This window comes from Wolffia australiana, chromosome 19, assembly GCF_029677425.1.
Source record: "Wolffia australiana isolate 7733 chromosome 19, ASM2967742v1".
NCBI classification, from domain to species: Eukaryota; Viridiplantae; Streptophyta; class Magnoliopsida; order Alismatales; family Araceae; genus Wolffia; species Wolffia australiana.
In genome coordinates this window covers 8,661,108-8,687,971 of record NC_135853.1, presented here as the reverse complement: position 1 = coordinate 8,687,971, position 26,864 = coordinate 8,661,108, and the positions used below count along the sequence as shown (strand labels likewise).

Sequence of the window (26,864 nt, the reverse complement as noted above, 5' to 3'; positions counted from 1 at the left end):
GGAAATGACAGTCCAGTATCTTATGTAGTAGTACAATTCAGACTGGATTATCATCAGCAGACCGTCTTCGCTCTGTCCTCTCTCTAAACTACATGACTCAGAAAATTTGGTCAGCTGATAGAGAGAGAGAGAGAAAACTCATCTAGACCAACGAGCAGCCGGAGAAATGACATTACAGAGAGAAAAACAGCATCTGCGTTCGACAATTCAAAGCCAATTAGAGAGAGAAAGAAGATAAGAAGGAAAAATAACATCCCAGCTTAACCTCAATCACCTGTACAGACCAAACCAAAAGATCCCCTCCTTACTTTCCTCTTCATCCTTTCTCTCTCTCTCTCTATCTCTAAACTGCATTGCTCTGAAAATTGATCAGGTGAGAATCACAGCCTAAAACAGCTCAAATCTGTAATCTCAGATGGTTGGATGATTATCAAGTAGCAGTCTTGCCCTCCATCGCCGTTGTGGCTGAGCCGCTGACGTCACCATGGCTGGATCCAGTCAGAGAGCTCGACGGTAACGCTGATGTCACCACGGGAAATGTGGTAATTGAATGATGCAACTCTGGTATATTAACTAATCCACCAATCCCAAGGATCCATAGGATTTATTATGTATAGAACATAAAAAAAAAAGAAGTCTTTTTTTTTAACCTTAACTTAGTCTTAGATTTATATCGTGGATAGATTGATTCTAAGAAAGGTCCTTGTCCCTGTACATTATGTATATATTGATACATAAAAGAAAAGATATATGCAAAAAAGATATATGTAAATACAAAAGATCCTCATTTTCTCGGCCCAATTTTTACTAATAAAGGATAGAGCCGAGTTTAATTGCAATTAGGAGAACAAACAGGAATCACTGAATTAGGCAAGCTTAGCTTTTATTAAACATCTAGCTTATCTACTGGCTCGAATTCAAATTTGATCGCTTTCCAAACTTCACAAGCAGCGGCTAATTCAGGCCTCCATGGCGGAGAGAGAGAAAAACAGCATCTGCATGGGACAATTCAAAGCTAATTAGAGAGAAAAAGAAGATAAGAAGGAAAAATAACATCCCAGCTTAACCTCAATCACCTGTACAGACCAAACCAAAAGATCCCCTCCCTACCTTCCTCTTCATCCTTTCTCTCTCTATCTCTAAACTGCATTGCTCTGAATATTGGTCAGGTGAGAATCACAGCCTAAAACAGCTGAAATCTGTAATCTCAGATAATTGTATGATTATCAAGTAGCAGTCTCGTCCTCCATCGCCGCTGCCACTGCCGTCGGCGCCGCCGCTGCTGAGCCGCTGATGTCACCGTGGCCGGCGGCGGCAGACGGAAGCTCTATAGTGATGAGGAAGAAGCACCTCTCAGACTCTCTGATGTATTGGACTTCGCCGCCCATGAGCTCCAAAAGCTTTCGGCAGATGCTCAATCCGAGCCCCTCCTGAGTCGCCCACTGCCCGTTGTGGAACATGTCTTGAACCACCACGGCCGGCAGCCCGTCTCCCGGGCTCCCAATCCTGAACACACACATGATCCATACTTTCAAAAACTCAGGAGATTTTTATAGACCGATCAGTGTCAAAAAATAAATTAAAGGGGTGAATTAAATTTGCATTTTAATCGCATGATAATTCGATTGCTACACTCGGTTCGTAGAGAAGTTTGTGCCGGAACTGCATGCTGGAGTTTTTCATTATGGTATTCTAATGTTTTTCCTTATTTTCGGGAGGGATTTATCTAGATTGTGGTTGGCAGATTAGTCAAGGGCAGCAAAATCTAACATAGATTCCATCATTTTATGGGATTTCTAAAGTTGAGTTAATAAGGTATTATTGCATGTTAATATAAATCACACGATCGATTAATTACAATGCGGATTAGAGTAAATTTACCAGAAATTTGGGGAAAAAGCATATGATCAGGGTCAGCCCTGACACTCGGGAAGTGTAAGCAAACGATGACGTCCAGATCACATATTAAATAGGAAAGGCCAAGGTGAAGTAGTTCTTATCCGCCAAATTTTCTCCTTTGTTTTCCTCAATATATTTCATCTAATATTTAATGATTTATGTTAATAGATCGTATTTTAAACTTTTGCTGAAACACTTGACGCGTTATACTTAAGAAAGACAACAATCATACTACCTGAATTGGAGATGGGCCGTTTCCACATCATCAGAGGATCTTTTTATTGTGGGCTTGATTTGGATTTCCACCCAGCCCACAACAGGTGGAGCGTGTTGGACCATGTTCACGAGGAAGTCAGCAATAACTTGTTGGATTCTGACTTGGTCAGCGCTGACTGCGATGACTTTGACTTCATCTGGTATATCCCTCACCAGCTGGATGCCCCTTTCTCTGACTAAGGTCATCACCTGGCTGACCACGGCGTTGACCATGCTGCCAAGAAAGAAACGTTCTGGGTAGAGCACCAAAGACCTGACTCACAAAAAAATTCATCAAAAATTAATTAAAAAGAAATTGAACCTTCAAATCTGTGAAAACATAAAAACTGGAATACTTGCCATATATTCGGGATCATCAGTTAAATAAAACAGGAATAATTTTCATAATTTTCCAATTTGACAGTTCACTTCAGATTTAGCCGTATGCGTTAGTGGTTTTGTGCATTAATAAGTAGTGTCCCAAAAGATACAAAAAATCTGATTCTCATCACGAATATTCATTATTCCTCTGTAATAAAACTAAGAAGCATCGACCCAAGAATTTCTAGTGTTTTTTATTTCTAATGTAACACCGCATAAAGGGTGTCAATCCGAATATAATCAATAAAATATGTCCAAATAAAATGAATCCACCATTATCTTCAAACCCAATAAAATAAACTCCGTTATACTTTCATCTTAAGGGTTGAGTCTAGTAAAACTGAAGATTTTAAACGAAAAAAGTTGACTCTTCTATTATCAGCAGAAGTGGATAGGCAAAAGAATGTTGAACAGATAAAATCGATAAAATATGCTCACATAAAATGAATGGACAAAATGAATCTGACAGGATTCCCCGGGCCCACGTTGGGGGCATTCTCGTCAATTTGCTATGAAGGGCAGCCAGGCGCCTTTCCCTCTATGTTTCTCCTTTAAATAGCACAGCCCTCCTTCTGAGAGGGCAGACTGGATGTTGGTTCTTAAGTGATTGTCGGTTTTCCCATCCCTCTCGTCTCTTCTATATGTGTGAACAAGAAAACAATACTTCTTAATGATGAAATGAAAGAGATTACAGGGTTTTATAGGGAGCCCTAATGGGCTGACTAGAGATAGGGCCCTTAATGGGCTAACAGGAGAGAGAAAAATAAAGAAACGTAATAATCATATCAACACTCCCCCTCAAGCTGGAGCGTGGATGTTTTCCACACCCAGCTTGGAACAGAGCTCCTCAAATCTAGGGGCATGAAGCCCTTTGGTGAAGATATCTGCAAGTTGTTCAGCGGACGGAACATATGGCGTGCAAAAATCTCCGATTCAAGCTTCTCTTTGATGAAATGGCGATCGATCTCAATGTGCTTTGTACGATCATGCTGAACGGGGTCATGAGCAATGCTAATCGCCGATTTGTTGTCGCAGAACAGCTGGACAGGGGAGATAACTGGACACCGTAGCTCACGAAGAAGCTGGGTAATCCAAAGTGCTTCACACAGACCATGCGCAAGGGCACAGAACTCCGCTTCAGCACTTGATCGAGAGACCACTTTCTGCTTCTTGCTCCTCCAAGTAATCAGATTGCCGCCCAAGAAGGTGCAATACCCAGATGTGGACCGACGATCAACCACAGAGCCGGCATAATCTGCATCGGTGTAGACTTCAAGACGCAGGCCGGTATGGTGACGAAACAATAGTCCACGGCCAATGGTGCCCTTCAGGAAACGGAGGAGACGATGAGCCGAATGAAAATGGCTCCTGCGAGGAGTCTGCATAAACTGACTCAGAACACCCACTGAATATGCAATGTCCGGACGAGTGTGGGTGAGATAAATCAGTTTGCCCTCAAGTCTTCTATATGGTCCAGGCTCAGCAAGCTCCTCATCCGCATCGGCACCAAGTCGATGGTTCGCATCAATCGGTGTCGAAGCAGGCTTGGAGTCCTCCTTTCCAAGCTCACAGAGAAGGTCCACCGTATACTTTCTCTGACAAATAAAGATCCCGCTCGAAGAATATGCCACCTCTATACCAAGAAAGTACCTCAACGGGCCAAGATGGCGAATAGCAAATTCCGACGAAAGATACATAGCCAGCTCCGTAATGGTCGCCGTATCATCACCCATAAGAATGATGTCATCCACGTACACAAGAAGAATAGCGACTCCCCCTGACGTGGAATGGCAGTAGAAGAGGGTGTGATCTCCATTACACTGACGGTATCCACGGCGCTTCATGGCCATCGTGAAACGACCAAACTACGCTCGAGGAGATTCCTTCAAGCCATATAGTGCTTTCTTCAGGCGACAGACAACAGACTTTGGAGACAACGGCACTAAGGAAGTGTAGCCAGGAGGTAATGCCATGTAGATCTCCTCAGTCAAATCACCATGCAGAAAAGCGTTCTTCACATCATATTGCTGCAAAATCCAGCCACGATCTGCAGCAAGGGCCAATAAGATCCGCACCGTATTCAGCTTGGCGACGGGGGCAAATGTCTCCTGATAATCAATGCCATGCTTCTGAGTAAACCCTTGCGCCACAACCCGGGCTTTGTGCCTCTCAATAGAACCGTCGGAATTATGCTTCACAGCATACACCCAACGGCTCCCCACTAGATGCTTCCCGGCCGGTAGAGGAACCAGATCCCACGTCTCATTTTGAGCAAGAGCATGAAGCTCCTCCGCCATAGCCTGACGCCAATGCGGAAACGAAAGGGCAATGTCCACCGTCTTTGGAAGGGAAGTGGCATCAAGTGAGGTGAGAAGGGCATGATAGGATGGTGAGAGACGGTGAGATGAGATGGATGCCTCTAATGGATAGAGAGGAGAAGAACGAGACGAGGGCAGCACGGCTAATGAGGAGGTTTCTGGAGGGGTGGAGGAAGAGGGAGGCGGGACAGCTGGAGAAGAAGAAGCAACCCGAGGTTTTCGACGAGCAAGAGTAATACCGTAGTGTTTTTCAGGCGGGCAGCGACGTAGAGGAAGCGGTGGAATCGAAGAAGTTTCGGCAGAAGAGGGGAATTCAGCAGCAGGGACAGGAGGAGTCTCCACAGGAGGGACTGAGACGGCGGCCGGAGACGGGTCGGGAGGCACAATCTCTGGAGGAGCAACAGGAGGAGACACTTCTGTCGGGGCCGGCGAAGAGGGACTAGAGACGGATGACGGAGGAGATGGTGGAGGAAGAATTAGGAATTCAAGTGGATCGGATGGAGATGTGGACGATGGTGGTTCTGGAGAAGAGGAGGAATAGTAGGGAAGAAATTCATCAAATGTGGCATCTTTGGTGACGACAAACCGACAAGAGGGTGGATGATAGCATAAATACCCTTTTTGGGTGGAAGAATAACCAACAAACACACATTTGATAGCACGAGGATCCAGTTTATCACGACCAAGTTGATGGTTAGGCGCATAGCAGACACATCCAAATACACTAGGGGTGAGATTAGTTCGGAGAGAGAGAGTGGGAAAGACATGCTGAAGACGGTCAATAGGAGTGGAATAGTCAAGCACTCGAGATGGAAGGCGGTTGAGGAGATGGATGGCGGTGGAGACGGCTTCCCCCCAAAAATACTTGGGCACATGCATATGGAAGAGAAGGCTCCGAGTCATGTCAAAGATGTGGCGGAATTTTCTTTCGGTAACGCCATTTTACTGGGGTGTATAAGGGCAAGAGGTTTCATGGATAATGCCTTTGTCTCGAAAGAAAGTGCTTAACGAAGTGTTAACGTAGTCTTTAGCATTGTCGGAGCGGAAGCGACGAATTGATGTAGAAATTGAGTCTGGACAAGTGAGTAGAATTGAGGAATGACACGTGATATCTCCGATTTGTTCTTTAAGAAATATGCCCACGTGAAACGAGTTGCATCGTCAATGAAGATGCATAGCCATCGAGAGCTGGAAGTGCTGTGAATAGGGGATGGTCCCCACACATCGGTGTGAATAAGGGAGAATGGGGTCAAAGAATGAGAAGAAGAGATAGGATACGTAGTGCGATGATGTTTCGCAATTCGACAAGCATTACAAACAAAACGGTCCACAGAATGGCCTTGAAAAAGTTTGGGAAAAGACGATAAAGAGTAGCAAAAGAAGGATGGCCGAGACGTCGATGAAGAAGCCACAAACGCTCATGGGAAGTCGAAAGGGAAACTGCCGCAGCAGCAACAGCAAAAGAAGTCGAACGAGGTCGAACAAGATAGAGCCCCTCATGCTCCTCAGCAATGGAAATCGTCCTCCCCGACACCTTATCACGATAAAAACATGAAGTAGGAGAGAATGTAAGGTCTTGGTTCAAGTCGCGAACAAGGCTAGATAAGGAGAGAAGATGATGAGTAAGACGTGGAACATGAAGAACTTTAGGTAGATGCATAGAAGAGGAAATAGCCACACGTCCAATACCCGCCACGGTGAGAAGATCGCCGGAGGCTGTTTTGACTTTGGAGGATCCAGGGACGGGTTCATAAGTCACAAAGGCTCTTGGATTAGGAGTCATGTGGGCGGTGGCACCGGAATCAAGGAGCCAAGTAGAAGAGAAAGGAGAATGGCCAGAAGGGGATGGAGGTGTAGGAAGACCGGTGGACATACCTGCGTGGGCCAAGGAGCATGATCCCACGACTGGAGGATCCAGCAATTGGCGTAGACGTTCCATTTCTTCCGGAGTAAAGCTGGCGGGCGAGGGCGGGAGAAGACCATATGGCATAGGTACTTGACCCGGAGTAGGCACGGGACCGGCAGCAGGTGCGACAGTAGCAAGGTTACTCTGCTGCATGCGTTTCCGTTGAAGCTTGTAGCACGTCTCCTTAGAGTGACCTCACTTCTTGCAGTAATTGCAAAACAGCGAAGGATCACCCTTCGGAGAATCCTCCGTCCGAGCAGTCTGACCACGCGGCAAAGAACTGGGTGGTGTAGTCGTCGATGGGCGCGCAGACGAAGAGGACTGAGCTACAAGTGCCGAAGCCGAGTTCTGGACCTGCTGAAAGCGAGATTCTTCAACCCTCACACTGCGGAGCGCATCCTTGAAGATAGGACCAGTCTCCCGATGTATAAGCTGAGCCCGTACCGCTTCATATTCCGGGTTCAGTCCCATAAGAAACTGGAAAACCCGAAGTTGAAGAGTATATTTGCGGTCCACCGAATGAGGGTCGGGCGGCATGTAGTGGTCAATCTCATTCCACAACGAAATGAGCTCCGTACTGTACTCCATGATAGACCAGTCTCCTTGACGCAGGTTGGCGGCCCGATGCACCAATTCGTACAGAGTCACAATGTTGTGCTTCTTGGAGTGGCCCTCGAGTGCTGCTTCCCAGACCGCCCGAGCCGACTCTAGAGACAGGAATTCACCTTTAACACTGGGTGAAATACTGTCCAAGAGCCAGCGATGAACTACCCCCTCAACGTCCAGCCAGTCATAATACTTGGGATCGGTCCGGGGAGGTCCGTCTTCTAGAAGATGGCGCATGAGACGCCCCTTTAAAGTGATCTGGACGTACTGGCGCCATTGCAGAAGATTAAATCCAGTAAACATACCATCCGGAGGCATCCTAGGCAGAGAGAATGGCCCAAGAGAGGACGACCAATTCCCGGGCTCAAGAGGCACTGCAGCTGCATGTGGCGTAGATACCGGCGTCGAGTCTGGCGTAACAGTAGAGGTCTGGGCTTCTGGCGAATCAGCAGCAACCGGATTCGTCATTGTAGAATCCGGTGGCTCAATCAGAGTAGATCACAGTCAGAAGGTGCTGAACCAGCCACAAGAAACAACTGCACCGAGCGGTGGGATCTGCAAGAGCTGATGGCTCGACTGAGGCAGATACACGGCGCGGCGGATGCGGCTCGCGGCACGGACCGAGGCAGGTCGATGCGGACCGAAGCACGCGGCTGTGCGCGGCTGGCTGCTGCGCGCGTTGGGAGGCCGCGCGGCGGCGACCGGCGCGGCTGGCAGCTGCGCGCACGCGGGCTGCTCACGCCCGGGCGGCTGTGCGCAGCGGCGTCGCGGCGCTGGTTGCTGCGCGCGCCGAGGCTGCGCAGCGCGGCGGGCGACCGTCGGCGCGCTGGCAGCTGCGCCGGCAGGCGGTTGCTCGCGTCGGGCAGCTGCTCACGCCGGGCGGCTGTGCGAGGCGAGCGGCGCGTGCGGCTGGTTGCTGCGCGCGCCGGGAGGCTGCGCGCGCGGCGGCGTCTTGCGCGGCTGGCAGCTGCGCACGGCAAGCGGTTGCTCGCGGCGAGCGGCTGGCTGCTGGGCGTGGCGAACTGCTGCACGCGACCCCCGGTGCAGGATACAGCGGACGGCGATGGACCGGAGCGCGAGATCAGGCGGTCGTGAGAACCGCCAGAGATCGGAGCGCAAGGTCAAGCCCAGGAAACCCAGATTAGGGTTAGGGTTAGGGCTCTGATACCATGTGAACAAGAAAACAATACTTCTTAATGATGAAATGAAAGAGATTACAGGGTTTTATAGGGAGCCCTAATGGGCTGACTAGAGATAGGGCCCTTAATGGGCTAACAGGAGAGAGAAAAATAAAGAAACGTAATAATCATATCAACAATATGCACACTCCGTCTCCCTCCATGATCCCCGTCGTCGTGATCGTCTCTGCATCACTAAGTCTTCAGGTAGCTCATCCTTGGCCGATCCCTAACCCCTCTGCTTGGCCTCCTCTCCTATCCTTCCCGTTTCACCTCTCTGCCGCGGGAATTTCTACCTCACCTCGTCCTCCACTCCTTCCGATATGAGCCTAGACCAAGGTTCGTATCAGAATCCTAAAACTTCTTTCACTTAAAGTGCTGATACTAGTATTTCTGAAATTTTAAAATTTCAATCTACCTCGGGTGGGTAAAAGGGTTCTGAAAGAAATATAACGAATAAAAATGCTCAAATAAAGTATTCACCATTCTCTTTAAAAAAACAAAATGAATTCAAATTTTTCGTTCATCCTAAACTTTAACTCAAGTAGTTCTTAAAATTTTAACCTTAAATGTAAGATGAGAGGGCAAAAGATTACTGACCCAGTCTCTATGCTCTCCAAGTCGGTTTCTATGATCACCCTCTCCAGCTGCCTCTCACAGGCCTTTGCAGTCTCCATGACCTGGCGCTGCTCCTCTGTCAGCTTCATCATCCTCAGCAGCGAGTTAGTGAACTGCACCCCCCTCAGGGGGTTCTTCATCTCCTGACACACATAAGCAAGTTCCTTCACCCTTTGGTGGCTCCTCCTTTCCTGCTGCCGCTGCAACTCCGTTGCCTGCTGCATGTCCAAGCTGGCAGTCTGCAGGAAACAGAAGGCCCCCATCACCCGCCCGTCAGCCGCCCTCCTCGTATTTGCTGTCAGCAGCACCTGCACAAACCTCCCCTCCTTGTCGAAGAACCCGAACGGGACCTTATCCCCCTCCCGGCCTTCGATGGCATTGTGCAGCACCACCATAAACTTGGTCAGAGAATCAGATCCACGGAGACGGCAGTAGCTCCCAAATACCTCTCCGACAAGCAGCTTACCAGCTGTCTCGGTCTTCGACCAGCCACTGAGCTTCTCCATGGCTGTGTTCCATTCAGAACAGCAGGCGCTTCCATCGGAGGCGAAGATGGGGGGCACCAGAGGATTTGGGCTGTGGACGATGGCTTTGTAGTCACCTTGGATCTGGATGAACTTGTCCATGACGACCTTCTGCCGGGTCACATCTTGGCCGATGAAGCTCACCCCCACGATGCGGTTTGTGGAGTCCCGGCTTGAGCAGGCATTGACAATAACATAGATAGCGCCTTCAGGGTCCTCTTGTGACTTGAATGTCTTCAGCTTAAGCTCGATATTCTTGTCCTCTACCCCTGCCAGAACCAAAGAACCCATCTCCAGAGAGTAAGAGAGAGAAACACTCCCTTTGAAAATCTCTTCAACATTTGGGAGAGAGAACTTTTTCCTGAAATTCGGGAAAAGCATTTTGTGTAGAGAGAGGGACGAAAACAATAATTACTTAAAATTCAGAAAAACCATGCTGTATGCGTATGGGTTACTGAAAAATAAGAGAAAGAAAAGTTTTTTAGAAATAATGGGTGACGTGTTTGAGTGCGTGTCCTTTGTTTGTGCAAGAGAGCTAGAATAGAGAGAGATATCCGGTTGCACATACCTCGGAGAGCGTTACTGAGGAGCTTGTCCACGGCATCGGCGGATTCCCTGAAAACCAGGTCCCTTACCAGTGACTTCCCCATGGCCTCTCTCACAGGGAGCCCAGTCAACTCTGCCACCTTGGCATTCCACCCATTAATCAGGCCGCTACCATCCACTGCAAATATTGGCACGGTAGCCGTCTCGATCAGCCGTACCATCTCTCTAGCCAAAGCGCTCATCTCATCCACCCCCCTCTTCTCCCCGCTGCCGTCATCTCCCGCAGACTCTCTAAACGAGTCCCGCAGGATCAGCTGCAAAGAGTGTATTGCATCCATCTCCGCTGCCTCCCAAGGCAGGCTCCTGTCCTTCACCACCTCGAGGAACGCCTTAAATGACGACCTTGGGTGCATTCGCCGCCCATCATCCCTCTCCCCGGGGTGGTGCTTTGCGCCACCCCACTTGATCTCCTTCGCCGTGTGAGACCTGAACCAGAACAGAAAGTCTTCTTCTGTAATACACGCTGCCGCCATCCCGCAGACCGCCGACCCCAGAGCCGCTGCCCCCGGGTACCCCGCCTCTCCCAAGCTGTCCGTGCTCAGCCCTGCAGACTCCCCGTGACAGGTTTTCAGCCACTCCACAATTCCCTTTATCTCCTCCTCCCCGGGGCAAACCCCGAGCCACCAGTACTCTCCCCGGTAGAAAAGGGCCGCGCCGTCGCACCTCACCAGGTCCATGATACTGGGGCTCTGGGTGATAATTCCGCTGGGAGACTCCCTCAAGAGCATGTCACAGAGGAGGGTCTGGGTTTTGAGCACGTGCTTCTCGTGCAATTGCGCTGCCAGCTGGAGCTCCATGCTCAGTTGCAGTGCGAAGGCTTGCATGAGAAACTCGCAGGCATAGCGGAGAGGGAAGGGAATGCACCGGGGGGAGGTGTGGTGGCAGACGACGAGCCCCCAGAGCTTCATCTGTGCGTCCTCCTCACCAGAATTGACGACCACCGCCATCACCAGAGACGCAATGGAGCCCATGTTGGCCATGTACTGTGCATGGCAGCCGTGTGGGGCCCGCAAGGTGGAGCCCACCAGGCACAACGGCTGGGAGAGACTCGAGCTTTGCACCACCTTCACCGGTGTTGCGGTGCAATCCGCAATCATCCTCACTCGGTTCTGCTTGAAGAGGAACCTGGAGGCCTGGGGGATGTCAGTGGCGGGGTAGTGGAGACCGAGGTATGGCTCAAGATCGTCTCTCTTGGACTCGGCAACAACCTCACCATGCTCGTCTTCGTGGAATTTGTAGACCATCACTCTGTCGTAGCCCGTGAGTTCACGGACGTGGAGGACGACAGTGTCACAGAGGAGGTTGATATCACCACCGGGGAGGGCCTGCAGGTAAAGTACAGCAGTCCAATCACTGATAACATGATCGGTGCTGATAAGGCATGGTAGTCCAATTCAATCAGTAGAACAGATCATTCTTCACCGTCGGATCACAATGAGTGATCTGATGAGGGGGACCTGATCCAATCATTCAGCTTGATCATATCTGTCACTGGATCATGCCTCCTACATCACTCAGGACAATCCAATTGTCAAGGTGATGAGGTGAGCTGCAATCAGCTCATGATCACGTCTTTCTGATTGATCAATTTTCTCAATTGCCAACAACATTCAATCGATCAGATCAAATCCCAATTTTCTACCTGCAGACGGGAGATGGCGCGGACGGCGAGCTTCTGGGATTGGACAGCGCCAGCGATGGAGACGCCGGGGTCCTCAGCTCTGGCCGGCTCAAGGTCGATGACGATGCAGACGTCGATGCGGTGGAGGATGGCGTAGAAGGGCTTTCCCGAGCTGAGAGACTGGACCCAAATCGGGTTGAGGAGCGTGATCTCGCGGGCCATGGCAGCGCGTTCCAAGAGCGCTGCGCTGGCGGCGGTGAAGAGGGTGCGGGCGTCGGCGCCGAGGGAGAGTGGGGCAAGCTTGTTGTCTATGGACGGGACGGATTGCGGGGTGAGGTCGAGGAGCTCGGTGGCGTTCTCGCTGAAGGCGAGGACGGCGAAGGAGGTAGCGTCGACGGCGATGGTGCAGCCGAAGGGCTGGATGAGGCCGCCCCGCTGGATCTTGGAGAGGTAGGCAGTGATCTGCTGCTCAGGAACTTCCTGGGACGGTGGCCGAACCGAGAGGGAGTAGTCGAAGGACCTGCCGGACTCGCCGGACTGCTCGAATACGGCATGGAGCTGCGCGTCAGTCGTGTACTGAGCCACCGCCTTGCTCGCCGACTCCGCCGGCGAAGCTCGGGCGTTGCTCCCCCACGACGAACCTGATGCCATGCCCCGGATGATCTTCTTCTTCCTTTGGAATTGGGCTTCTTTGTGTTCTTCCCTCTCCGCAAAGTTCCCAAATTTAATCTTACCCCTCCTAGTTCCGATTCCTCTGGGTTCTTCCGTCTTGCAAAGCACCTCACTTTGATCTTCTTCCTCCTTCAAATTGGGGTTTCTTCCCTCTCTGCGAAGCTGCTCACTTCGATCTTCTTTCTCCTCCAGATTATAACTTTGATCTTCTTCCACCTTCGGATGAGGATTCCCCTGGATTCTTCTGTCTCTGCAAAGCTCTTAAGTTTGATCTTCTTCCTCCTTGAAATTAGGTCTTCTTCCTCTCTGCCAAGCTGCTCAATTTGATCTTCTTCCTCGTCAAATTTTGATTTCTTCCGTCTCTGCAAAGCTCTTAAGTTTGATCTTCTTCCCCCTTCAAATTAGGGCTTCTTCCTCTCAGCAAAGCTGCTCAATTTGATCTTCTTCCGTCTTCAAATTTGGATTCCTTCCGGCTCCTCAAAGCTCCTGACTTTGATCTTCTTCCGCTTTCAAAGTAGGGCTTCTTCCTCTCTGCAAAACTGCTCAATTTGATCTTCTTTCTTCTTCAATTTTGGATTTCTTCCGCCTCCTCAAAGCTCCAGACTTTGATCTTCTTCCGCCTTCAAATTAGTGCTTCTTCCTCTCTGCAAAACTGCTCAATTTGATCTTCTTCCTTCTTCAATTTTGGATTTCTTCCGCCTCCGCAAAGCTCCCAACTTTGATCTTCCTCCTCCTGCAGATTAGGTCTTACTTCCTCTATGAAAAGCTCTTAACGTCGATCTTCCATTCGTTCAGATTAGTGTTTCTTCCCTCTTCGCGAAACTCCTAGCTTCGATCTTCTTCCTCCTTCAAATTACTGTTTCTTCCGTCTCGGCTGAGCTCCTACCTTCGATCTTCTTCCACCTTCGATCTTCTTACGACTCCGCGAAGCTCCCAACTTGGATCTTCTTCCTCCAAATTAGGGTTTCTTACCTCTCTAAAAAGTTCCAAACTTCGATCTTCTTTCTCATTCAGATTACAAATTCTTCCGTCTCCCCAGAGCTGCAAACTTCGATCACCCTTCTCATTCAGATTAGGGTTACTAGCTTCGATCCTCTTCCTCTTTCCCCGATCCGAGATTCTTCGCAGTTCTTCTTGTAGGATTGATCTGCTGCCTCTGTTCACTCCAATGCCGGCGTCAGCGATGGCGATGGCGATGCCGTCATGCCACCATCCGAGCACGAAGATCAGATTCGAGCGACAAAAACCTGCGGCAAGAAGGCCAGTCGCTCATTGGTAGAAATCCGAAGCCAGAGAATCGTCAGCCGAGATGGATTGTGGGGAGATAGAGCGATGAACAAGGGACAAAAACCGCCATGGCCGACCTCGAAAGATTCCTGACCGAATTAGCAGTGAAGAAAGCGCCAAGGATAGGGTCAGATTGCCCTGCGACAGCGATGGGAAAGACCATACCAGGCCGATTTGTAGCAGTTTCTTCTCCGATCGGAAGAAGGAGATGAAGAACTGGCCGTGGCGCCGAGTCTCGTTCCGATCGGCAGTTGAAAAATCTGAGATTCTTGGTCCGATGAATGAATATTTTGTTTAAATAACTAGGAAAATTCAGACTCATTTCATATATTTTCAAGAACATGGAGATAAGTAGATTAGCGATATATCATTATTGAAATTAACTCAACTTTACTTAAAGCCTGAGTTTAGGAAGTAATCTTTAGAATGATATTTTAATAAACTCGGTTCTAGTAAAAACATTCAACAGAAACAAGTTAGTTCAGACCTAGGAATTTTTTTTCCATTTATTAGTCATAAAAAAGGTTTCTTTTGTTGCTTAATGATTTTTTTGAGGAGTTTGTCTATGAAAATGAAGTATATAACTAGATGAACAGTTCAGTATTAGAGAAATAAATTCAATCATACTTAAATAATGAGTTTAGGAAGTAATCCTTCTATTGATTTTTTAATTGAACTCAATTCTAGTTAAAAAACTTTAGAGAAACAAATTAATTTGAACCTTGGAAGGTTTTTTTTCATATTGTTTGTCATTAAAAGGCCTCTTTTGTTACTAGATGAATTTGTTGAGTTTGTCTATGAAAATGAAGTATATAACTAGATGAATAATTTAGTATTAGAGAAATAAACTCAGTTCTAATTAAATACTGAGTTTAGGAAGTAATCCGTGTAATGTCTTTTAAATAAACTCAATTCTAGTCAAAACATTATAGAGAAAACAATTAATTCGGACCTTGGAATGCTTTTTTCATATTGTTTCTCATCAAAAAGGTCTCTTTTGTTACTAGATGAATTTGTTGAGGAGTTTGTCTATGAAAATGAAGTATATAACTAGATGAACAATTTAGTATTATAGAAATAGACTCAGTTCTATTTAAATATTGAGTTTAGGAAGAAATCCTTTGAATGAATTTTAAACGAACTCAATTCTAGTTAAAACCATTAAATAGAAACAATTTAATTAAGATCTTACAATGTTTTTTTTTTTCATTTTGTCAGACATTAAAATGGTTTCGTTTGTTACTAGATGATTTTGTTGAGGAGTTTGTCTATGAGAATGAAGTATACATACAACTAGAGGGATAATGTAGTGTTAGAGAAATAAACTCGGTTATTCTCAAAGCCTGAGTTCAGGAAGTAATCGTAGAATGATGTTTAAATGAACTTAATTCTAGTTAAAAAATTCAAGAGAAACAAATTAATTCTCATCTTATGGCGTTTTCTTCCATTTTGATAGCCATCAACATGGTATCTTTTGTTACTGCATAATTTTGTTGAAGAGTTTATGCTTAAGATCACGAAGTATATAACTAGATAAATAATGTAGTCTTAGAGAAATATATGATTCTCAAATTATCTAAATTCTAGTTAAAACATTCAAGATAAACAAATTAATTCAGATCTTAAATGATTTTTCCCACATTGTTAGCCTTAAACACAGTTCCTTTTATTACTAAATAAATTTTTTGACGAACGTCTGTCTAAGAAAATGTTTGTCTATGTTTTACTATTTTAGGTTTCTCATACAGTTCACGAGATTTTACCCAGTTCCAAGCTACCTGCATGTGTTTAGAAATATTTTTAGACGAACTCAATTCAAAGTTAAAACATTCAAGAGAAAATAATTAATTCATAACATAGAATGTATTTTTTCCACATGTTTATCCATTAAAATGGTATATTTTGTTAATAAATAATTTTATTGAGGAGTTTATGTCTAAGAAAACACTAATCTAGGCGTCATTATTTCAGGTTTATCATAAAGTTCATGAGATTTTACACAGTTCAAAGCTACCTGCATGCGTTTCATCAATTAAGCTATTTTTCAGTTCTGGGTGTGTAATTTGATGTATTAACTTGAATATTACTCCATGTATTAAACCTTTTTTAGTTGATTCTAAGCACAATTTCATATATCCCAAGGCTCATTTATTGACTTTTTGATGTTTTTAATGATTTTAATGCTGCTCATATCAGAGTAGCGATCTTGTGAAGTAAACTTTGGTTGCGCATGTTGCTTCTTTTAAATGGAGTGTTGACGTTTTTGTTTACTTATTTGAAAGTCCTTCCAGGTGATAAAAATTATAGAAGATTTTAAGAAAAGAACCGAATGCAATGAAAAATTAGTATTAAAAGTTAGTCTTAGGGATAGCCTCAGATGTATTTAATGCCACTGAATGAAATTCATTTCACATTATTAAAATTCATAATTTAAGTTAGTTATATGTGACCCTTCTAGAACATATAACATGTCAGTATTCTCAAAGGACAAAGTTATATTAATTAATGATATATCATAGATATAATAAAATCCTGTTACCTGGCCTTTGGCTTCTTCCTCCAAGTCATGAGGGCCCCATCCCAGCTACTTGACCTAACCTTACCCGGATTGCAATATAAGAATCAATAAAATAAACTAGTTTCCCAAAAAAGAATTGTACAAGATAAGAAAATAAAATTATAGTTTCTATTTATCCGTTACAGTTGAAAATGATGGCTTTGAATAATTCTTTCAGTTAGAAATTTTTTTTTTCTGGACACGGATGGTCAACTTCAAAGTCAAAGTCCCATTGCCAACCATGAAGTCCAAAAATTCAACCTAGTAGAGGCCATGATCTAGCATTGGATTTGTGGCTGGAGAGAGAGGGAGAGAGAGAGAGAAGAGAGGGGGAGGGGGAGAGAGGGAGAAGGAGAGAAAGGGGAGAGAGAGAGAGAGAGAGGGAGAGGGAGAGAGAGAGGATAGAAGGGGAGAGAGAGAGAGAGAGGAGAAAGGGAGAGGAGAGAGAGGGGGGGAGAGGGAGAGGAAAGAGAGAGAGAGGGGGGGACGGGGGGGAGAGAGGGAGAGAGAGGGGAGGAGAGGGAGAGGAGAGAGAGGAGGAGAGAGAGGGAGAGAGGGGGGAGAGGGGAGAGAGAGAGAGAAAAGGAGAAAGAGAGGAGAGGAGGGAGAGAGAGGAGAGGGGGGAGAGGGGGGAGAGAGAGAAGGAGAGAAAGGGGAGAGAGAGAGAGAGAGAGGGAGAGGGAGAGAAGGAAAGGTGGAGGGAGAGGGGGGAGAGAGGGAGAGGGTGAGAAGGAAAGGTGGAGGAGAGGGGAGAGGGTGAGAAGGAGATAGAGAGGAGAGAGGGGAGGAGAGGGAGGGAGAGAGAGAGAGAGAGAGAGAGAGAGGGGAGGGGAGGGGGAGAGAGAGGAGAGAGAGGAGAGAGGGAGGAGGGGGAGGGGGAGGGAGAGGGAGAGAGAGAAGGAGAGAAATAGGAGAGAGATAGGAGAGAGAGGGGAGGGGAGAGGAGAGAGGAGGAGAGAGAGGGAGAGAGGGAGGAGAGAGAGGGAGAGGGAGAGAGTGAAGGAGAGAGAAAAGGAAAGAGGGAGAGGGAGAGGGAGAGAGAAAATGAGAGAGAAAGAGAGAGGGAAAGGGAGAGAGAGAGATGAGAGAAGGGAGAGAGGGAGAGAGAAGGGGAGAGAGGGAGAGAGAAGGGAAGAGAGGGAGAGAGGGAGAGAGAAGGGAGAGAGGGAGAGAGGGGAGAGAGAAGGGGGGAGAGAGAGAGAGGGGGAGAGAGGGGAAGAGAGAGGGGAGAGAGAGAAAGAGAGGGGGGGGGAGAGGAGGGAGAAATGAAGGGAGAGAGAGAGAGAAGGAGATGGGGAGAGAGGGAGGGAGAGAGAGAGAAGGGGAAAGAGGGAGGGAGAGAGAGAGAAGGGAAGAGAGGGAGGGAGAGAGAGAAAGAGAAGGGGAGAGAGAGAAAGAGAAGGGGAGAGAGAGAAAGAGAAGGGGAGAGAGAGAGGGAGGGAGAGAGAGAAAGAGAAGGGGAGGGAGAGAGAAAGAGAAGGGGAGAGAGAGAACGGGAGAGAGGGAGGGAGAGAGAGAGAAGCGGAGAGAGGGAAGAGAGAGATAGGGAGAGAGAGGGAAGAGAGAGAGAGGGAGAGAGAGAATTGGGGGTAGAGAAGGGAGAGAGAAAGAGAGGGAGAGAGCGAAGGGGCGGAGAAAGATAGATAGAGGAGAGAGAGAGAGAAACCCGAATGATGCTTTTTCATCTTTGCCCAAACCATCCTATCTTAAAGAAAGCGCAGGAGGGAGAAACTATAAGGATGATAAACCCGAGAAACCATACCTTCCTGGAGGCATGATTTAACAGTTTATCTCACTAGAGAGTAAGCATATAAGGGGAAAAAGCGGATTGGGATTAGAGAGATGGAGGGTATGAGGTTAAGAGCTGTCAACTTAAACTCATACACATTCACATGTATACAGAGTTAGTGGACGAAGAGAGAGAGATGGATAGATGGATAGAGATAGATATATATATATATATATATATATACTTAAAGGGAGGGAGAGTACTAAGTCAAATCTGGTTGAGCTACTTGACTAATACACGTATGCATAAACAGATAGATGTCTATTTATACATCTGGAGAGAGAAAGTATGATCTCAAAACTGGTTAACTTACACGTTTTTTTATAAATAGATATTGACAATGAGATAGAAAGATGGAGAGAGAAAGTTGGTGAAGTCAAAACTGGTTAATCTACACAACTGATACACATACACAATTACAAAGAGATGGATGGTTAGCGATAGAGAGATAGATGGAAAGAGAGAAACTGTGTGAAGTCAAAACTAGTCCATCTACTAGACACAAACACCATGCATAAAAAGATAGATGGTTAGAGATAGACAGACAGATATATAGCTAAATAGGTAGATTGATGGATGTAGAGAGAGAAAGTGGGTGAAGTCAAAACTAGTCCATCTACTAGAATCAAACACATACACCATGCATAAAGAGATAAATGGTAGGAGATTGACAGACAGACAGATAGATAGATAAATAGGCAGATTGATCGATGTAGAGAGAGAAAGCGGGTGAAATCAAAACTGGTCCATCTACTAGACTCACACACATACACCATGCATAAAGAGATAGATGGTTGGAGATTGACAGACAGACAGATAGATAAATAGGCAGATTAATCGATGTAGAGAGAGAAAGTGGGTGAAATCAAAACTGGTCCATCTACTAGATTCACACACATACACCATGCATGCAGAGATAGATGGTTAGAGATAGACACACAGACAGACAAATAGATAAATAGATAGGCACATAGATGGAGAGAGAGAAAGTGGGTGAAGTCAAAACTGGTGAACCTACACGTCTGTACACATACACATACATAAATAGATAGATGGAGAGAGAAAGTTTCTGAAATCAAAACTGGTCAACCTACTTGATTTAAACACATAAACAATGCATAAATATATACATGTACAGAGAGAGATATCTATATGTATAGAGAGAGAGATAGTCAAAACCCTCGTCCTACCTGCCACGCACTCAGCTCACCAACTCTCCCTGCAAAATATTCACAGAAAAATATTCTTCTCCTCTCTCATTTATCCCCTCCGAGTCCGTCCAGAAATAGAGAGATAAACTAGAGAGAGAGAGAATGGTCAAACACTCTTCTTCCACCAACCCCTGACTGTATCTCACCAACTCCCTAATACAACAACAACATAATACAGAAACCCACGACTGTCCACCCCGCCCATCGTACTTAACTTAGAAAGATAGAGAGAGGGAGAGGAGAGAGAGAAAAACTAGAGAGAGAGAGATAGAGAATGGTCAAACACTATTCTTCCACCAACCGCTTACTGCACCTCACCAACTCCCAGATATAACAACACACTATATATACCCACGACAGTCATCCCCCTCCAGAGCATGAGCAAAGAGAGAAGAGAGAGAGAGAGAGAGAGAGAGAGAGAGAGAGAGAGAGAGAGAGAGAGAGAGAGAGAGAGAGAGAGAGAGAGAGAGAGAGAGAGAGAGAGAGAGAGAGAGAGAGAGAGAGAGAGAAACAGAGAGTGATGGCGTGAGAGATAGAGTGTATGTGTGAGAGAGAGAAAGAAGAGAGAGAAACAGGGAGTGTGTGAGAGAAAGAGAGAGAGAAGAGAGACGAGACAGAAGAGGGCGAAGAGAGAGAGATAAGATAGATAGAAAGAGAGTGTGAGAGAAGGAGAGAAAGGGAGAGATAGAAAGAGAGAGAAGGGGAAAGAATTAGAGGGAGAGAAAGAGAGAGGGAGAGATCGAAATAGAGAGAGAGGGAGAGAGTTAGAGGGAGAGAAATAGATAAAGGGAGAGAAAGAGAGTGAGGGAGAGAGGAGAGAGAAAGAAATAGAGGGAGAGAGAGAGACGGAGAAAGAGTTAGAGAGAGAAAAAGAGAGAGGGAGAAAGAGTTAGAGAGAGAGAAAAAGATAGAGGGGGAGAGAGTTAGAGAGAGAGAGAAAGAGAGAGGGAGAGAGAGAGGAGAGAGAAGGCGAAAGAGGAGAGAGAGTTATAGAGAGAGAGAAAGAGAGAGGGAGAGAGAGAGGAGAGAGAAGGCGAAAGAGGAGAGAGAGTTATAGAGAGAGAGAGAAGAGAGTAGAGAGAGAGTTAGAGAGAGAGAGATGGAGCTATGGCGTTGGGCAGCGATGGCAGTGGTTCTGGTGGTGGTTCTGGCGGTCCGGCGGCTCGCGGGCGTGCGGCTACCGCCGGGCCCGAGGGGGTGGCCGGTGGTGGGGAACCTGAACCAGGTGGGCTCGGTGCGGTGCCGGTGCTACGCCGACTGGGCCGACCGGTTCGGGCCGGTGATGGCGGTGTGGCTCGGCTCCACGTTAAACGTGGTGGTGTCGAGCGCGGAGGCGGCCAAGGAGGCGCTCAAGGACCAGGACCAGGCCATGGCGGACCGGCCGAGGAGCCGGTCCACGGCGCGGTTCAGCAGGGACGGTCAGGATTTGATTTGGGCGGACTACGGGCCGCACTACGTGAAGGTGAGGAAGCTGTGCACGGTGGAGCTCTTCTCGCCGCGCCGGCTGCAGGCGCTGCGGCCCATCCGCGAGGATGAAGTGTCCGCCATGGTCCGGTCTCTCTACCACCATTGCCTTCAGCACGGTGAGTTCTCCCTCTCTCTCTCTCTCTCTATCTTTCTTTCTCTCTCTCCTCCTCTCTCTTTCTCTCTCTCCCCCTCTCTCTTTCTCTCTTCCCGTATCTCCCTCTCTCTCCCCCTCTCTCTTTCTCTCTTCCCGTATCTCCCTCTCTCTCCCTCTCCTCTCCCTTTCTCTCTCTTTCCCATCTCCCTCTTTCTTCCCTCTCCTCTCCCTCTCTCTCTCCTCCTCTCTCTCTTTCTCTCTCTTTCCCTATCTCCCTCTTTCTCTCCCTCTCTCTCTCTCTCTCTCTCTATCTTCTCTCTCTTTCCCTATCTCCCTCTCTCTCTCCATCCCTCTCTATCTTCTCTCTCTTTTCCTATCTCCCTCTTTCTCTCCCTCTCTCTCTCTCTCTCTATCTTCTCTCTCTTTCCCTATCTCCCTCTCTCTCTCCATCTCTCTCTATCTTCTCTCTCTTTCCCTATCTCCCTCTCTCTCTCCATCTCTCTCTATCTTCTCTCTCTTTCCCTATCTCCCTCTCTCTCTCCTTCACTCTCTATCTTCTCTCTCTTTCCCTCTCTCCCTCTCTCTCTCTTTCCCTCTCTCCCTCTCTCTCTATCTTCTCTCTCTTTTCCTCTCTCCCTCTCTCTCTATCTTCTCTCTCTTTTCCTCTCTCCCTCTCTCTCTCTCTCCCTCTCTCTCTATCTTCTCTCTCTTTCCCTATCTCCCTCTCTCTCTCTCTATCTTCTCTCTCTTTCCCTATCTCCCTCTCTCTCCCTCCCTCTCTTTCTATCTTCTTTCTATTTCCCTCTCTCCCTCTCTCTCTCCCTCTCTCTCTATCTTCTCTCTCTTTCCCTATCTCTCTCTCTCTTTCTCTCTCTTTCCCTATCTCTCTCTCTCTTTCTCTCTCTTTCCCTATATCCCTCTCCCTCTCTCGCTTCTCTCCCTTTCTCTCTCTTTCCCTCTCTCCCTCTATCTTCTCTCCCTCTCTCTCTCTCTCCTCTCCCTTTCTCTCTCTTTCCCTATCTCCCTCTCTCTCTCTCTCCCTCTCTCGCTCTCTCTCCCTCTCTCTCTCCTTCTCTCTCTTTCCCTATCTTTATCTCTCTTTTCCTATCTCCCTCTCTCCCTTTCTCTCTCTTTCCCTATCTCCCCCTCCTCTCCCTCTCTCTCTTTCCCTATCTCTCTCTCCCTCTGTCTATCTCTTCTCTCCATTTCTCTCTCTTTCGCTATCTCCCTCTCTCTATCTCATCTCTCCCTTTCTCTCTCTTTCCCTATCTTCCTCTCTCTCTCCCTCTCTCTCTCTCTCTTTCCCTATCTCTCTCTCCCTCTCCCTCTCTCTCTTTCTTCTCCCTCTTTCCATATTTCTCTCTCTCTCTCTCTCTCTCTCTCTCTCTCTCTTTCCCTATCTCCCTCTCTCCCTCTCCCTCTCCCTCTCTCTCTCTCTCTATCCCTATCTCTTTCTTTCTTGTTCTTCTCTCTGTCCATCTCCCTCTCTCTTTCGTTTTTTTCTCTACCTCCATTTCCCTTTCTCTTTCTTTCTTTTTCTTCTCTCTCTACATCTCTCTCTTTCTATTTCTTCTCTCTCGCCATCTCCCTTTCTCTTTCTTTCTTTTTCTTCTCTCTCTACATCTCTCTCTTTCTATTTCTTCTCTCTCGCCATCTCCCTCTCTTTCTTTCTTTCTTTTTTCTTCTCTCTCTCATCTCTCTCGTTCTCTTTCTTCTCTCTCCCTCTCTTTTCCTTTGTTTCTCTTTCTTTTTCTTCTTCTTCTTCTTCTTCTTCTCTCTCTCTCTCTCTCTCTCTCTCTCTCTTTCTCTTTCTTTTTCTTCTCTCTCACCGTCGCTCCATATTTCTATCTTTCTTTATCTTTCTTTCTATTTATTCTTTCTCTCCCTCTCTTTTTCTCTCTTTCTCTTTCTTTTTCTTCTCACTCTCCATCTCCATCTCTCTTTCTCTTTCGCTTTCTTCTCTCTGTCCATCTCTCTCTATCTTTCTCTTTCGCTCCCTTTCTCTTTCTCCCTCCCTTTCTTCTCTGTCTCCCCCTCTCTCTCTCGATCCAGCTAATCCTATGTCAATGTATATATACAGGGCCTCCTCTCTTTCTATATCCAGCTGGCCTCCCAATATATAATTATCCTCTTCTTCTCTGACAACACACACACACACACACATATATCCAGCTCTCTTTATATATCCTTCTCCCTCTGTCTATCCATCTCCTCTCAACATATATTTATCCAGCTTCCTCTCTCTCTATCCAGCACCTCTCTCTATTCAGCCCCGCTCTCAATATTTATTTATCCATTTCCTTCTCTCCCAACATGTCTATTCCAGCAGCCTCTCTCTCTCTCTCTCTCTCTATCTATATATATATCATGTTCCCTCTCTCTCCATCTTCCCATAAGACTATAACATAATTGATGTGAATTGATCCTTATCATTGAATCAAAATTTTAAAACAGAACTACTCTGGGTTTTCCTGAAAAAAAATGCAGGGTTGTAGCCTGATGATGAGGGACTTCTTCCTAGGAGTGGCCTTCAATAACAACACTAGAATAGTCTAGGAAACAACCACATTTAATATTCCTCTGAATCCCGCAAAAAATAGACAGATGTATAGATAGAGATAGAGAATAGGTGAATTCAAAATTATATTAATCTTCAACTGTTAAATTACGCTAGCATCTTCCCCTTAGATATTTAAACATATTATTTGAAAAAAAAATAGATACTTAAACATTGTACATTATTGTTAGACAAAAGTTAAAGATTGAATTACTCTGGGTTTTTTTCAGGACAAATGAAGGGTGCAAGCCTGGTGGTGAGGGACTTCTTAGCAGGGGTGGCCTTCAACAACATCACTAGAATAGTCTTTGGAAAACGCTTCACAGATGAAGAAGGAAATGTCAACAAGCAAGGGCAAGAGTTTAAGGCAATTGTGTCTAATGGAGTGAAGTTAGGAGGTTCACTATCTAAAGCAGAGCACATCCCTTGGCTTCGTCCCGTCTTCCCTCTTGAAGAGAAAGCCTTTGAAGCCCACAACCTCCACCGTGATCATCTCACTGAAACCATCATGGAGGAGAGAAGAAGAGGAACAAACGGTCAGGATTTTGTCAGTGCCCTCCTCTCCTTCCAGAAAGAATATGATCTCAGCAGGGATACTGTCTTCGGCCTTCTCTGGGTTTGTCTCTCTTCTCCTGGTTATTCTTCTTTTACATGTTGTTTATCTATCTACATTCACTGAACTATTAGTACTATCTTCCTCTTAAATATCCATGAGTGCCATGGCTAACCAATTACTTATCATATATTTACCTTGCTGATTAATATCCTCTTTTGCCACTATTATCTACACACATTTTATTATATTAATTGTATTTTAATGTACACACTATCATAATTTACATTTAACCATGTTAAACAGTTCTTTATTATAATTTGTTTATGTCTTTCCTACCTATTCTTTGTTTACAAAAAAGTTTTGGATTCCTTGAAAAGATTCATTTTTCCCAAATTGGTATTAGAACATCCTATAATCTATATTTTTCCCAAATTATTGGGCTTGATGGATTTCTGTTTACAAACTTCCCACGTGATCAACCATCCAGAGTTTCTTTCACCACAACACACTTAACTATGGAGTTCCCTTCTCGTGGTATCTGCTTTGGCATGTCATGCAAATCTCTATTAATTTATTCATCTTGCCGTGATTATCATTACTTTAGCTACGCAGTAATATTTTCTTTCAACTTTCCTCAATAACCTTTTCATACCTTCCCTTGCTCAGTACATAATTTGCTTGCACCACCCCATTTCTCTTTTCTGTTCATCATACCTTCCACCTTTACTAATTTTTAACAGTCTTGATCTCTATTATCATAATTATTATCAACAACTACAGATATCATTAATACCACTGTCTCATTGTCTGTCTCTTCTTCTTTGCGTTATTGATTTATATGCTTTTAATCCATTCAATTAAATTATATCTGTTTTGTGGGTCTCCTGGATAGTGACTTGTGCTAATTATCTTATTAGGACTGTAAGAGTATTTATGTAATTGTAATAGGTGCGGTTTGATATTCTAATACGAAATTTAGTGTAAAGAATTGAGAGAGTAACTAAAGAAGCTGAAAAAAATAGCATGAGGGATTTATGCACCTTTATGCACATATATATCCTAGTATTAATGTATAGATACCCTTGTTGAAGTATGTTTGCAAGTGTACAAGATTACTCTGATATCATACTGGGAAAAGGGCCACAAAAGGGACGAAGACAAGAGAGAAAGGAAACCGAAACAAATTGCGAGGATCTGACCTATCTTTATGAGCAGAGAAACCCTAGCACAATTCAAAAATACCCTTTTAATTCTAATACTATTTTAATTCAGGTTCTGTTGATTTCTCCTCAAATTTCTCTCCTTCTTAAAACCTGATGTGCTGTTTCAGGATATGATTACAGCGGGGATGGACACAACGGTGATCTCAGCAGAGTGGGCAATGGCACAAGTTCTCAGAAACCCTAGAATCCAGGCCAAGGCACAAGAAGAATTGGACAGGGTGGTGGGTAGAGAGAGAACTCTCTCCGAAAATGATCTCCCCAGCTTACAATACCTTTCATGGGTGGTAAAAGAGGCTCTGAGACTCCACCCACCAACACCCTTGATGCTTCCACATAAAGTGGCTACTAAGGGAGTGAAGCTTAAGGGATATGATGTGCCCAAGGGAGCAAGCGTAGTTATTAATGTCTGGGCCATAGCTAGGGACCCAAAGGTGTGGAAAAATGCATTGGAGTTCTGGCCTGAGAGGTTTGGAGAGGAGGATGTGGATGTAAAAGGGCATGATTTTAGACTTCTGCCCTTTGGGGCTGGGAGGAGGGTCTGCCCTGGGGCTCAGCTGGGGTTGAACATGGTGCAGTTGATGGTGGGGAGGCTGTTGCACCAGTTCTCTTGGGGTTTGCCAGAGGGAGTGAGTGTGGATGAGATAGACATGATGGAGAGTCCTGGGTTGGTGACCTTCATGCGCAGCCCTTTAAGGGTTGTAGCCACTCCCAGGTTGGAAAACCCAGATCTCTATTGCCGTGTCCCTGTTGATATGTAAACGAGAATGGCCCCATCTTCTTTACTTCGTTAATGTTTACCAAACTCTCTCTCTATCTCTCTATCCCTCTCTCTCTATTTCTCCCTTTTTTCATCTATCATGTCCCCTAAATGTGGGCAAATCTATAAACCACTGTCACCCTCAGTCTGTAATCAACATTTCCTCAGTTTTGTTTTACTTTGAGATTACATGGTATTGTTTACCATTCAGATATAAAAGAATCTTGAATTACTAATCGGGGCCTGTTGTGATGAGAATCCGAAATGCTCACACTCATTTCTTCATCAATATTTATCCTAAAATTTCTCTCTCTATGGCGTCTCCACTAAATGAGGGCCAGTCAATATAACACTCTCACCCTCTCATTTGGGTTTCATTATTTTGTTTTACTCATAGATTATAAATGATTCAATGTTATTCAAAATATAAATGAATGATTTTTTTAAGAAATAGAAAAACATCCATTTTAGATTAGTGTCTGTTGATATGTGTAAGATAAATATGATACAGTACCAATTAGATTACATGAGAGACAAAAAAAGAGGGGTAGCCAAACAAGAGACAAAACAGAAGCACTCTTTTTCAGAAATAAAGCAAAATATAAGCACCGATTTTCGAAGACCATTATCTAAAAGGGTGATAGTGAATCATGGGGAGCTATTTTTGAGTTCACCGTTACCTGACGAGGAGCTAGTGGACAGGTGATGAGCTCCTAAAGATCATTATACTTTTCTCTACTGAAAGGATATCAAAATCTTATTGGCAAGCATTTTAATGATGA

At 45.7% G+C, this 26,864-nt stretch overlaps 2 protein-coding genes and 1 pseudogene across 5 annotated transcripts; 1 reads left to right on the top strand and 2 right to left on the bottom strand.

Moving 5' to 3' along the window:
* Positions 1-749: 749 nt before the first annotated feature.
* LOC144715614 (phytochrome B-like) lies at positions 750-14,152 on the bottom strand. Of its 4 annotated transcripts, XM_078590559.1 has the most exons (7): positions 13,949-14,150; positions 11,940-13,831; positions 10,254-11,622; positions 9,144-9,954; positions 2,135-2,428; positions 1,077-1,506; positions 750-995 (listed from the first exon to the last, which is right to left on the bottom strand). In XM_078590559.1, the coding sequence occupies exons 2-6, from the start codon at positions 12,561-12,563 to the stop codon at positions 1,227-1,229; spliced, it is 3,378 nt and encodes a 1,125-aa protein (XP_078446685.1). In that variant the 5' UTR covers positions 12,564-13,831; positions 13,949-14,150; the 3' UTR covers positions 750-995; positions 1,077-1,226. The 4 variants fall into 4 exon arrangements, with proteins under 4 accessions (XP_078446685.1, XP_078446686.1, XP_078446687.1 ...); XM_078590560.1 differs by having other exon boundaries at positions 1,068-1,506; positions 11,940-14,150; XM_078590561.1 differs by having other exon boundaries at positions 1,111-1,506; positions 11,940-14,150.
* A 5,705-nt stretch (positions 14,153-19,857) lies between these two features.
* Positions 19,858-26,266, top strand: CYP98A3 (cytochrome P450, family 98, subfamily A, polypeptide 3). The gene is made up of 3 exons (XM_078590849.1): positions 19,858-21,011; positions 23,777-24,162; positions 25,433-26,266. Exons 1-3 carry the CDS (start codon positions 20,528-20,530, stop codon positions 26,081-26,083), a joined length of 1,521 nt encoding a protein of 506 aa, XP_078446975.1. The 5' UTR covers positions 19,858-20,527; the 3' UTR covers positions 26,084-26,266.
* On the bottom strand, positions 21,996-22,495 carry LOC144715845 (uncharacterized; annotated as a pseudogene).
* Positions 26,267-26,864: the final 598 nt, after the last annotated feature.

Coding starts and splice junctions, on each gene's coding strand:
- LOC144715614 (XM_078590560.1), bottom strand. CDS start 12,563: ATGGCATCAGGTTCGTCGTGGGGGAGCAACGCCCGAGCTTCGCCGGCG. Junction 2,429..9,143: donor TTGGAGAGCATAGAGACTGG/GTCAGTAATCTT, acceptor TTTGTGAGTCAG/GTCTTTGGTGCTCTACCCAG. Junction 1,507..2,134: donor ACGGCCCATCTCCAATTCAG/GTAGTATGATTG, acceptor GTGTGTGTTCAG/GATTGGGAGCCCGGGAGACG.
- CYP98A3 (XM_078590849.1), top strand. CDS start 20,528: ATGGAGCTATGGCGTTGGGCAGCGATGGCAGTGGTTCTGGTGGTGGTT. Junction 21,012..23,776: donor CCACCATTGCCTTCAGCACG/GTGAGTTCTCCC, acceptor GGTTTTTTTCAG/GACAAATGAAGGGTGCAAGC. Junction 24,163..25,432: donor CTGTCTTCGGCCTTCTCTGG/GTTTGTCTCTCT, acceptor GTGCTGTTTCAG/GATATGATTACAGCGGGGAT.